Source organism: Typopeltis vanoorti, chromosome 16 (assembly GCF_054136105.1).
Source record: "Typopeltis vanoorti isolate ZY-2024b chromosome 16, IOZ_Tvanoo_1.0, whole genome shotgun sequence".
Taxonomy (NCBI): Eukaryota; Metazoa; Arthropoda; class Arachnida; order Uropygi; family Thelyphonidae; genus Typopeltis; species Typopeltis vanoorti.
In genome coordinates, this window is record NC_143564.1 from 102,988,696 (window position 1) to 103,002,467 (window position 13,772).

Here is a 13,772-nt window from a genome sequence, read left to right on the forward strand (position 1 = left end):
TTCAATATGGAAAAATTCTTTCTTCTATTCGCCATTTGCAATGGAGTATGTGAGACATACTTAGTCTCACTCTTCTGCTTGTGTCCATCAATTATCCTGGCTGGGTATCTGATTACTTTGGTATGGCCCATGTATGGACTGCATATGACATAAGAATAGAAGCATCAAAAATACAACAGATAAATACATGCAAAATGAAAACATTAAAAGAAATAGTTAACAAAACAAAATTTGATTGAGTAAAAAAACGAAAAAATGTATGAAAAATTTCATTACAACACATAAACACATAGATAAAAAAGAGAAGATTGGAATGGAATCAATATACTAATCGGATGAACCCGAAAAGAATAGTTAAGCTAGCCAGAGACTGGAAACTAAATACGAAATGACCATTTGGTAGGCATAAAAAAAAAGGCAATGACCATACAGCCTGCATTGTAGTATTGAAGATGCATCAAGTTCAGTCTTAAAGCTAAACTTATATCCCGTAACACACACACACACACACACACACACACTTATATATATATATAAGATTTAATATATAATTTAAGATATCCCCAATAGTATCGGAGGAACAGTTGTCTCCGTAGTGCAATTGGAAGAACAACGGTACATTGCGCCCTTCGATTGGAATAGGCCAAATTCGATTCTCGTCGCGACGGGAGGAATCTTTATCTGGACGATTTCAATCGATAGTTAGTTAGCCGATCTCATACGGTAGCAGGGTTTTTCTCCCGGAAACTCAGGTTTTTCATCCCGCATACAGACAAATCGTCCTTTCAGAACACACGCAATTTACAGACAAAAATACTAGTTGTGGCGGAGGTGGGCGGTAGATGGCGTTGATGGAGATGATTCGTAGTAGAGGTTCGGTGTAGTGGTTGAGACAGTTGTAGGTGTTCTCCCGCGATGAGCCTTCGGACTCCTGGGAGGTATCAGGAATAATAATAATAACAACTGGTTTTATAGCAGGAAAATCTTGAATTAATAATATGTTTTCCTTACAACAAATATCCCAAAAATGGTTGCTAAGTATAACAAACTCCATCTGAAACGTGGTAGATCTGGAAAAAACTTATGATACTGTCAAAAAGAAGATAATGTGGCAGATATTGAATTCAGGAATAGATAAGGAAACAATAGATTGTGCAGAGAATGTACTAGAGATTTAAGTCTGCTATGTAGATTGGTAATTAACTTTAGGAATTTATTACTAGAAAGGGACTGAAGCAAGGATGTTGTATGTTACCAACGCTATTTAAAATCTAGATGGATGCGGCCTTGAACGATTAGAATAGATAATGCCCTAGAATGGATATATCTATGGGGAAACAAATCCGACATTTCCTTCTTTTCACTGATGATTTGGTGATCTTGCACTGGACAAGGAGGATGTGAAATGCCAGATGAGAAAAAAAAACTGTTGGATACGTATAAAAGCTCAGTGAATGCCTTCAAATGTTTTGGCTTCAAGTCTAGCCAGTGTGCACTGGACATAGGGTCGAAACACTATGACGCCATGTCAACAGGAGTGGCATGAGCGACTATTAGAACCATCAGTGGCGTTTTATGGAGTTATAAGGTCTAAGGAAAATTAAGATGATATATTATGATATTAAAGAAATGCTACTAAGTGTTAGATCCTCACTGGCATCCTGTGGAAATAAGCGTAAGTTGTGGAATTGGATTACTTTAGATGAAGTATGAGAGCGACCACTATGGATCATCTGAGGAATGGATATATTTGAACAGAGATGGAAGTTGAACAGCATGTTATGGAGAGGATAGAGTTGCACACCTTGAAATGGTATGGACAGGTCCAGAGAATGAATGAAGAATGATGAAAGGAAGGAGAAGAGCACTGTACAGAAAGAAAAAATATATACTTGTGTTCATATCTATCTAATATCAACGTTTATATCAAATCTCGTACAGCTGATTTTGCTAAAAAGTTGTAGTGCACATGACCATAATAATATATATATATATATATAGGCAAGGACCCACACCTGCCTCAAAATTATCGTCCCATCAGTCTCATATCCAACTTGGCTAAAATTGCAGACCAAGTCATCCTCTCACGACTTCAAGCTTCAGTAAATGAACTAAACATCCTTCCAAAATAACAATTTGGTTATACCATAGTACTACTACAAATTCCCAGAATAGTTGAACCACCAGCTATATCTGGCATCAATACACTGGAGCTGTTTTTCTTGATTTATCCAAAGCATTTGACAAAATTTGGCACTTTGGATTACTACATAAAACTTATCTCAGCCGGTATCTCATTGAAAATGGTACGCATAATTAGATCATATCTACAGAATAGAACCATGCAAGTCAAGATAAATGGTACAACCTCAGCCCAGCGCCATATCTTGGCCGGAGTTCTGCAAGGATCCTTATTGGCTCCATTACTTTTCTCTATATACATGCCAGATATTCCACACAACCCATTGCGTTCATCACCTCCCTATATTCAGATGATACAGCATTGTTTGTCAGATATCTTCGCCCACACCTTGTTACTAAAAACTTCAAGAAAATCTTGTAAAGTTAAAGAAATGGTTCTCCAAATGGAGACGACAAGTAAATCCCCAATAGAGCACAGCCATTCTCATCACGAAAAGATCGATGGCTTACTGTTCAATACTCAAATTCCCTGAAAGACAGAAAACAGCACTACACAAAATACCTTGGTGTAGTGCTGGACAAAAAGTTAATTTTTTGTCCAGCACTACCTTGGTCTACGTAGTGCTGGACAAAAAATTAACTTTTACCCAGCACATCAAGAATATGTGTGCAAAAGACATCTAAATCCATCGCCGAGATCTATCCCCTAATTAACAGGAACAGCAAGCTAAACATCTGAATCAAATTTCTCTTATACCAGCTGAAGATTCGTCCTATAACACTTATGCTTCTCCATCCCGGAGTTATACCTCCAATACTAATATTCTCAAACTGCAAAATGTACAAAACAAGTGCTTATGAATGATTCTAAACGCTCCATGGTTCGTCAAAAACAATCAACTTCATCGAGATACAAATATTCCTTATATCCTCTCTTACCTACAATCTTTAGCAATAAAGTTTTCCTAAAAACTTCCATACACCCCAATGATCTGGTTCAGCAAGCTGTATCCTACGATGCAACTGATCTATTCAAACATAAAAGACCAAAAGCCATTTTAATTTCCTGTGGCGATACATAATCTCCACGCCCATGCAGGGCAAGAAAACTGCTCATAAAATTTTTCCCTCACTGTATCCCTAACAGAAAGTGGGGAATATGAAAAGCATCTTGCTTCACCCCCTAAAGTCATTAATGTCAAAATGTGGTTAAGCAGTCTGTAGGTAGTTTTCGGTAAAGTACAGAAACATATGTAAGTTAAAGAAATAAAATAATAGGCAAAAACTGAGGGGTGAGTCAAAGGAACACGAAACTTGAATAGCTGAGTGTGAGGTTTAGCATAGTGAGTGCAGTAACACAGATGATATAACAATAATTTCAGTATATGTGCTCTTTATATTAGGTTGGTCGATTGGTAGAGACTCTGCTACTAATGGCTCACGCAAAAAGTTAAGCAAGTTTCAGCGCGGTTAGTAGTTGGAAGGGGTTCAATCGTTCGATGCTGTTGGTACACTCTCCCTCGATGAGTCTTTGAACTCCTTGGAAGCGTCACATAATAATAATATTAAGATGTGGTTTCAATACCGAAAAACTACCTACATTTATATATTTTATTTAGATTTAGGGGACATGCACCCTAACAACAATCCTGAGCATGAGGTAAATTAAAATTAATTTACCTTTACAAATTTCATTTCACTCACTCCAGTTAGGATTTACGAATCATAGACAATATGTAACACATTCCATCCTGATCACTCTGCACGGCAACAAATGATAATTCACATATTACCTCGCTATTATGAATAAAAGGGTGTTACAAGACTCGCTAACCCTCCTCCCATTTTTATTGTTGTATAGATGGTTATCAGTTAACAGCTAAATTTTCTTTAATTGGTTTCAGTTTAAATTTTTTAAAAAAAGTATTATATCATATCACAGGCTGTTTTCCACATCCACACTGTTTTCTTTCGATTAGTTATCGCCGGTAGGGGGCAATAAAAGTGATACATTTGCACAGATGTGAAATTTGAGGTTATTTTGTATTATTTATGTATACCATATAATATTATTATGGCACATTATGGTTTACAGGAACCAAGTGCTTCTGTTGCGTTTATACAAGCCCTTTCACACCAAGTTAATGAGCAGGATGTTGATGCTTTAATACAAGCACAGAAACATATGTAAGTTAAAGAATGTATTGCACGATTATCCCTGTCAGACTGGTTTCTTTAGGTGGGGTTGAAAATTTAGGGGATTCGGTAATAACCATTTTTGTAAACATTTTTTTATTAACACAGTTCACCTCATTTTTCAGCATTAGCATTCATTTCAGTTTTTTTTTTTTTTTTTATTATTATTATTTGCAGTATAATTCAAAATATGTAGGTTTATTGATTATTTGAGGAAAGATCCGGAATTTTTTTCTCAAAATATTTCTGGAGGAAGCGACAATTTTATCCCCATTTCATCTTTATCGCCTTTTGGACAACAAATTTCTGTTTACAAGCCCGTTGCACGTAGTGCAGAAGTTACGTTGTGATAGATGAGAGCATAACTAAACTAAACTTTTATTTGAAATATTTATATCGGATATCGAAAAATTATAATTTATCATAGAGCGATAAATGGCAGACGATGGCTGGGATGAGTGAGACGAAAGGTGTGCAGTTAAATGTATGCAATGAATTTTCCCGGAAGCAAGAATATAAGAGAGAGAGAGAGATAGTATCTGAATAGTTCTTAGTTGAGAGAGAGAATATGCGAAGTCAAAGTTAAATAAGTGTGAAAAGGAAAATTGAGGCTACCAGAGAGAGAGATTTGGAAATAAAATGATAGGCAAAGATTGAGGGATGAGCAAAAGGAACATGAAACTTGAAATGTTGAGTGTGAGGTTTAGCATAGTGAGTTTAGTAACACAGATGGTATAACAACAAATGGAGTAGGATGTGATATCTGAGAGGTTACAGAATTATAGTGATGGAAAAGTAAAGTTGTGAAGTGGTGAAACAGCATATGAGGGTAATAACTCAAACATAGTTTACGGATCTTGAAGTGAGCTGTTATATTTGTGTATTAATGCAAGGAGTAGCAGAAATATGGTTGAGTGCATGGCATTGATTGAGGTGATTTATCCATGGATTATGGAATACATGAAGCCCAGTTAACTGAGGATGGGTGGGCATCACAATGGAGAGAGAGATAGAATCTTCCATAAGAATAGGAAGAATAAAGGGGGGAGTGGCATTGCTGTTAATGACAGCAGAAAAATTATGCTTGTGTTTGTTATAAATAAAGGTAGCAATTCAGGTGATGGCTACAAAGTTATGTGGAACATATAGACAGAGCATAATATTTATTAGAATGTAAAGGACAATGACCAAGAAATATTTAGATATATCAGTTGGGTAAGTAAAGGAAGAATGAACCTCATGTGTAATTTTAATTATGAGACTATGGATTGGAAGGAGCAATACATATAAAAACAAATAGAGTAGAATTTCTGGCGTTCATGTGCATGTTGACTCAAAGAATAATCTTTCTGACCTGTAACAACTTCTGTATAGTACATAGTTTTCTTCCATCTAATCCTGTTTGAATTGGTGTCCAAAGCATGATCTGCCAGTTCAAATCTTAACCAAAACTTAAAAAACAGATCCTTGTATTTCCTGATTTTTTTTTTAGTCATTTGTCTAAAAAGTATGACTCTTGTCTTGAATCTCTGTTTGCTTGAGCCCAATTTGCTCTTCCTCAAGTATCTCTTCTGCAGTTTTTCTTAGCCATTTTTGAGGTAAGCAGACTCATTGGGTGAGACCCATGCTAATGATATGTATTCACACAATACTCTGTCATACATTCTTAAAATCAGTCACTGACAAAGTATTCATGACTGCCTCTAGCATTCCATTCATCTCGTTCACTGCTTTCTTACACATCAAACAACAAGGATCTACCCTTCATGGGTAGATCCTTGTTGTTTTACTTCTTCTACATTGAAAAATTTCCACATCAGTATTATAAAACTTTGTAATATTGTAATTTATATTTTTCTATCTTATTCCCTCTTTCCTGCTTATCATCCATATTTGTAATTGTACACTTTCAGTCTGTTTTCATAGGGAACATCTGACAGACCTGTCACCATCTTGGTCATTCACCTCTGGATCCTTTCTTCCACTTCCTCATTCCCCAGAAGCCCACAGTACCAGACCTGTGGACTTGGAAAGATGTGGCCATATAAAAGTTTTATAAAGAGCTAATAACTTTTCTACTTGTTACATTTCCCAACATCCAATGAATCCTTGGAGCCATTTTGCTCACTTTTGCAGTAATTCTCGCTGAACTTCGGTTCCACCATTTTGTAATTTATATTTTTCTATCTTATTCTCTCTTTCCTGCCCATCATCCATATTTGTAATTGTACACTTTCAGTCTGTTTTCACATCCACCATCACCCCAAAACCCTAGACTCATCAGTTTTATACACAGCTTATAATCTTTTAATCCCTAAAGGATTATACTTTACCACAATAAACAGACAACTGTTGCCTTTGCCCTGATTGTTGGTATATGTAAAAATCATCCTGCATATATCTTCAAGTTCATTAACTATTTTCTCTACCCACTTTTGCATCATCAGCAAACAGCTGAATGTTTCCTCTCAAATCATCTACATCTTTAATGTACAAATTGAAAGCAGCACACCAGTAGTCATTTGCATTTTCTTGGATTTTACTTGTCAAAATTATTGCCACCTTTCTGATATTTATTTTCTGTATTCTTTTCATTGTCTTTCTATGACTTTTGTTTATTTTAAGCTTTCTTTATAATTTTCTGCATATTCATTCGCTAACAGGCACCTGTTTGATCCACTTGCCAGAAAGTTATGATATGATTTCATCTTTTCCAAAACTGCCTCATTTTAGCTGCCTCGTTAACTTCTATGAGTCTTCAGTTAAGTTCTGAATTTTTCTGTCCTTATAGACAACTTCACCACATGCTTCCATAGCTGTGTCAGCCAGTGCTTTCTCAATATTTTGCTATTGGGTTTCAGAGGGTTCTGCTCATGTTTTCGAGCATTCGCTTTTCAAATAACATATATATTTATTATTTTATTTTATTTTTTAGTCTACAGTTCACCTCTGAAAGCTCCCCAGCTTTCAGAGGTGAAGTTTCGAAATTGGATGGTGAGCACTTCCTCCTTCAGATTCCCCATGCAGCTTGCATCTTGAAGTAAGCTGATAAAATCACTGTCAACTATGACATGGGAGGGTCATTTTACAAGTTATGCACATAGTGCATGTGTAGCTATTGGGTTGATGGAATAGGCATCACCTTCATGTAATTTGTAGACTCAGTAAAAACATGCTATGCTAAGTGTATTTTGTTAAATAACTGTTTAGATTAACCTATTTCTCGAGTGCCCTCTCCATGTAAATGCATGCACATCTTTGTGTAAGAACATGGAATTGGTTATGACTAGTCAGTCTCCTTGAACAGAGATCCAGCATATGTTTATCATTATTATTAGTCTGAACATTCTTCAGATTTTTTCAAACCATCTCTCTATATCTGGATTCATTTCCCACTCTACTGTTTAGATTTTCAACAAGAACTAGCTTTCCACTTTGTTATTTGTCCCCTCTAATAACAAGAAAAATCTCTGCTTTTTCCCTATTAGAACCTTCTTTAACACATAAGTCTCAATGTCCAGTTTTTCATTTTGAAATTTGAAATGAAACCTTGAAATCGCTTGCTATTCAATAAATTTATTCCATAATTTCTTTGCTAGCTGTATCTCTTTTCCATTGATGCGTCTTTTGATGTGTCTTTGTTGTTGTTGAATTTGAGGCTGTTCCAGTTGCTGAATTTTTCACTTTTCAGAACTTATATACAAACAGTTCCCAACTTACATAGATTGCACTTAAACTAATCTGTAGTTACAATGTCAGGGAAGTTTCCATTGAAATTATGCCAATCAGGTATTATGAACAAGGTAAGTGAAACTTCCAATGAAATTTCATGTTTTGGAGACAGTGTGTTGGCAGTACTGTTCACCTGGTGACAGATTCATTTGTTTGTTGTAGTCTCTACTCAGTGGATATCCATGGTACTCATATTTTTTTTTATTGTACTGTGATTTACATGAAGAGTTAAATCTTTGTAAAAGAGTTAAATGATGGAAGTAAAAGAACAAGTGACATGAGCAATGCACCTGCTCATAAATGTAATAAGATTAATATTAAGAATGATTTTAAAAAATGCTGAGGGTAGGGAGGTAACCGAATCAGTCGATATAGTGGAATTACTGAGCGAGCACTTTGCAAGACTATATCATCCAGGTGATGACATTGCAGGAATGGAAGAACCAACAGCTTATACTGGAATTGAGATGAATGAAGTAGAGGTAAATAGTCTATTACAGAACCTCAATGTCAATACATCTGTAGGATTGGATGGTATACCAGCTCGTCGTACGTGAAGTTGCTAAAGAATTGTCAGTGCCCTTGACCATTTTGTTTAATTTGAGCCTCGGGTCTGGTTCAGTCCCAAGGGGGGTGAAAAGAGGGGGAAATAGTTCCGCTGCATAAAGGTGGTTCCAAGGCTGCTGTTGAAAATTTTCAAGAAGAAAATACAAGATTGGATAGATGAAAATGGGATACTGTATTGGGGACAGCATGGTTTTGTGAAGGATAGGTCATGCCTCAGTAACTTGCTCGCGTATTATAACACAGTGATGGCTGAACTGGATAAGGATAATGGGTTTACAGTGATTCTACTGGACCTTGCTAAGGCCTTTGACAGGATACCACATGGAATTCTAATCAGTAAATTGCAGCATATGGGGATGGATATAGAATTGGTGAGATGGATAGGAGGGTAGTTGACGGAGAGATATCAGAGAGTGGTTTATTCAGGAGTAGAGTCCACGTGACGGCTTGTGACTAGTTGTGTGCCACAAGGATCTGTTCTTGGACCACTGCTGTTTAATTTGTTCATTAATGATATAGGAAAGGATCTGAGAGGAACAGTTCATTTGTTTGCAGATGATGCAAAGTTGGGTAGGGCAATAGTGAATGCAGATGATGTCAAAATTTTGCAGGATGATTTGGATAGATTGGAGGTCTGGGCTAAGGAGAATGGATGTCAATTTAATGTGGCAAAATGTAAGGTTATACATTTTGGGGTGAAAAGATTAGCAGCAGTTTACTACATTGGTGGAACTGTACTCCAGGAAATTGATCAGGCACAAGATTTAGGAGTGTTGGTGGATAAGGAGTTGAAGTTTAGGGGGCACATTGCAAAAGTGTCCAAATCAGCTCATCAAATCACTTGGTTGCTGAAGAATATGTTGACAAGCAGGTTATTGTTCCTCTGTATCGAGGCTTGATAAGACCCCATCTCGACTACTGTGCCCAGATTTGGTCACCTAAGTTTCTTCTTGATGGGGAGGAGGTTGAGAGGATCCAGAGGTGAGTGACCAAGATGATAGCAGGTCTGTGGAATGAACCTTATGAGAACAGGTTGAGGATTTGTGGGTTGCAAAAATTGGTTGATAGGCGGAGGAGGGGAGATATGATTGAGACATTCAAATTACTGAAGGGTTTCTATAAAATTAATTCAGAAGATATTTTTGAGAACAGGGCTGGTTGTGGGATGACTAGATGACATCCATGGAAACTGGGCAAAAGTGTGGTGAATGAGTGGAATGGGCTGCGAGAGTCTGTGGTGGATGCTGTGACAGTGAATGAGTTTAAGGTAAGGTATGATAGATACTGTATGAATGTCGAATAGTTGTGATGAACATGATTTGGGACCTCCCTCGATGAGTCTAAGGACTCCCTGGAGTTTCCCGTAATAATAATATTGAGATAAAATTGAATAATATTAAAAATAATGGAGGTGATCAAGGCATTTCAAGTATATTGTATGACTTTACACTGGCTATGCTGACTACGCTGACTATGAATACAATTTAATGTGAGCTTATCTTAAAGATGAGCTTGCATAAAATTTTGAATTATCTAAATAATTGAAATCCACTATTATAAATGTCTAAAACTGTTTTAAGTATATGATTTTCTTAATTTATTTATGGTGTTTACCATGAACATATTATTTTAAATTTCCCTTTTTTTAGCAATTAACATTAAAGTCAGCTTGTGAACTTTGATAATATAGAGAGAAATGTAAAAAAGTGAAGTACTGTGTAAAACTACCTAAACAAGTCATGGAAAGACTTGGATGAGAATGTTGAAAATAAATATCAGGAAGGTGTCAAAGTATTCTCGAGGCTCTTGAAAAAAACTTAGAAATGAAGGAAAGATTATTTTAAAAGAAATCAGATGAAAAAGGTGATTCTACTTTGAATGGTTGATTAATTGAATGATTCTACTTTGAAAGATTGCTAAATGAAACCAGCAGCAATGGCTTTTCTAATTCAATTATTGAATTAGAAAAGCTATCAGAATCCTAACATGTTGAAGACAAAGTAGAAAGGCAACTGGAGTAGATGATATTTGACCAGAAATGCTTAAATATGAGGTATAAAAGTTTTACAGTGGTTACACTGCATAATTCAGAAGACTTGGTCAGGGAGTCAAATTCTGGATGATTGGAGGAGAGTTCTCATTGTTCCAATCTAAAAAAAAAAGTAAATAAAAATGTCAGAATTACAGAGGAATTCCACTACTGAGTGTTTTCTTGGTAAGATTTATGCAAGTATGTTTGAAAAATGGCTAAGAAAAATTATGGAAGGGAAGCTTGATGAAGCTTAGAAAAGCCATCAGTTGTCGAGGTCAAATTTTCACTTTAAGGCAAAGAGTGGAGAAGTCATGGAAATATAACAAGAATCTGTATCTAAGTTTTGTAAATCTGGAAAAGGCATTTGCCAGACACAAGCATGAATCTTTGATTCATGCTTGTGTCTCGCAAATACAATGTATACTTCCTCAGATTAAAAAATGAGTAGAAAAAAGAATACACGGAGATTTCTGAATTGATAACTGTTATTATTCAAATTAAACTAGATATTGAAAATCATAGTGGGATGTCAGATGCATGGATCATTGTCGCAGTGTGCTATGTAAGTTCTCTCATAGCCTAATGCAGGTTTTTTATATATACTGCCCATAGTTGATTTAAGATGAGAACTTGTTTTTTATTATATTGAGTAGGATGTTGTATCATTTTACTTGCTGCTTGAAATCTACATACATAACTGTTGAATGCTGTGTATGGCAGTTTAATGAGTTGCCAGTTTACTTTGTTTTTCTTTGGTTGTGAAATGCCAGTCTTGATTTATGTGCCCATTTGTTTCCACATCCTTGAAATATTCTTTTTTAACAGACTGCTTCAAATCAACCTGTCTGTCCAACATAGCATATGCAGCAAATACACAGGATTTTGTACACTCCTTAAATCATTTAAGAGGCAAGTGAGGTTGTTTCAGCAATTTTAACATTTTTTTTTTTTTTTGTAATAATGCTGTGATAATGAGCCATGCATCTGATATCTTGCTATGATTTTCAAATCTAGTTTAAGTTTAATTTAAATGATAATAGTTAATTCAGAAATCTCTCTGTGTATACTTATTTTTCCTCCTTTTTTTTTAATCTGAGGAAGCACATGTTGTATGAAACTAGTAATTAAAAAATGATTTCTTTAAACACTTCATACAAACAGGTGATATGATCAAGACTTTTAGACTTTCAACAGTTTAAAAGTCTTGATCATATCACCTCTCCTTCTTCTGTCTACCAAACTCTGCAGTCCGCAATCCCTCAACCTGTCCTCATAACTAACATTGTACAGTCCTGACACCATCTTTGTTATCTGCCTCTGTACCATTCTACAGTTAATTTATCCCATTCAAATCCTGGGGACCAAATTTGAGAACAATAATCTAAGTGTGGTCTGATCAGGGCTTTATACAATGGAATGACAACCCTTTTATCTCAGCAGGTCAGCCTCCTCAGTATTTCAACAATCCTCTGGGTTACCTTTACCACCTTTGCAACATGTTCCCTGAATTTCAGGTTTCTATCAGTCATCACCCCCAGATCTCTTGCCTCCCCTACTTCTGCAAGTACTGCTCCTCCAACAGTGTATGCAGCCTCCCATCAATATATCCAAAACTTCAAGACTACATTTTGCTGCATTAAACTTATCCCCATGCATTTGCCATCTGTCCAGATTATTCAAATTTTACTTGTTCCACAGGTTCTCCATTCACAATGCAGTTGTGAACAGAGAAGCTGTGGAACAAGTAAAACATTTCAGCTACTTAGGCACGATTTTTAGTGAAGATGGTAAATTAAATATGGAAATAGACAACAGAATCAACAAAACTGGTATGGTAGGGAGTCAATTGAATAAATTCATATGGAATAAGAGAGAAATTAGTCAGAACACTAAATTAGCTGTATACAAGACAGTGTTCAAACCAGTTTTAACTTTTGAATCTGAGAGCTGGATCAGAAGTAAAACACTTAACCAAAGACTAGAGACTGCAGATATGAGAGTTCTGAGAAAGATTAGAGGCATGAACAGATGGCATCAATGGCAATATCATATTAAAAATGAGGATATTAGGAAAGAACTTGACATTGTCAGCATCCAGGAATGTGTTAGCAGAACTAATCTCAGGTGGTGTGGTCACTTAAACAGAATGGGCGAGGAAAGATTAGCAAAGTAAGTGTTCTCTACCAGGTTAGCAGCGAAATGACCCAGAGGAAGACCAAGATATAGGTGGATTGATATGGTACAAAGTGCCTTAGATGATAGAAATATAAGATCTGATAATGTTGGAGTCTTGACAAGTAACAGACTGATTTGGAGGAAAATTGTAGATAGGAAGTTAGTAATGATGTAAATTTTTCATGTAGTACTATCATATCCTGTACATCCCTTGAGGGTATATGTCTGGAATTTGATGATGATGAATACACATTCTTGACTTATTTATATGCTTCAAAGCACAGTTCAGCAATACCGGTGATGAAATTGGGAAGAATTATAAGTAACGCTGCTGATGTTGAATCCCTTCACGAAGATTTGAATAGACTTTTTACTGGGACAAAAGAGTGGGGTTGTAGTTTTAATATCAATAAGTGCAAGGTGTTGCATTTTGGAGTGCAGAAAAATAAGGCTGTGTTCTATATCGATGGTGCTGTACTGCAGGAAGAGGGTGAGATTTAGGTTCGGGAGGGATGGTTGACAATAGAGTGAAGTTTAGAGAGCATATTGCTAGTGTTGCAAAGGCTGCTCATCGTAGTGCTGCTATGATGCAGGGATATGGAAGTGGTTGTGCCACTGTACAAAGCACTGGTCAGACCATGCTTGGACTGTTGTGCTCAGATCTGGTCACCTGGTTTTCAATGTGACATTAGAGAGAATCCAGAGACAAGTAACTAAGACAATATCTGGACTTTGGAATGCTGGCTATGGAGAGAGGTTGAAGAAATGTGGATTGCTGAGTTTGGTAGATAGGAGGAAGAGAGGTGATATGATAGAGACATTTAAGTTAGTGACAGAATTTTATCAGATTAATCCAGAGGGGATTATGAGAAGAGTAGAAGGTGAGAGGGGAAGAATAAGAGGTTGTTGTAACCTGTTCTTCCTTATT

General features: G+C 36.2%; 1 protein-coding gene across 1 annotated transcript in view; it reads left to right on the forward strand.

Annotated features, from left to right (window-relative positions):
• The first annotated feature begins 4,148 nt into the window (after positions 1 to 4,148).
• Positions 4,149 to 13,772, forward strand: part of LOC150098228 (kxDL motif-containing protein 1) — a 44,182-nt gene continuing 34,558 nt past the window's right edge. The window contains exon 1 of the mRNA XM_090406231.1: positions 4,149 to 4,329. Coding sequence (XP_090262357.1) covers positions 4,217 to 4,329 — 113 coding nt within the window. The 5' untranslated portion in view covers positions 4,149 to 4,216. The remainder of the gene's footprint in view (positions 4,330 to 13,772) is intronic.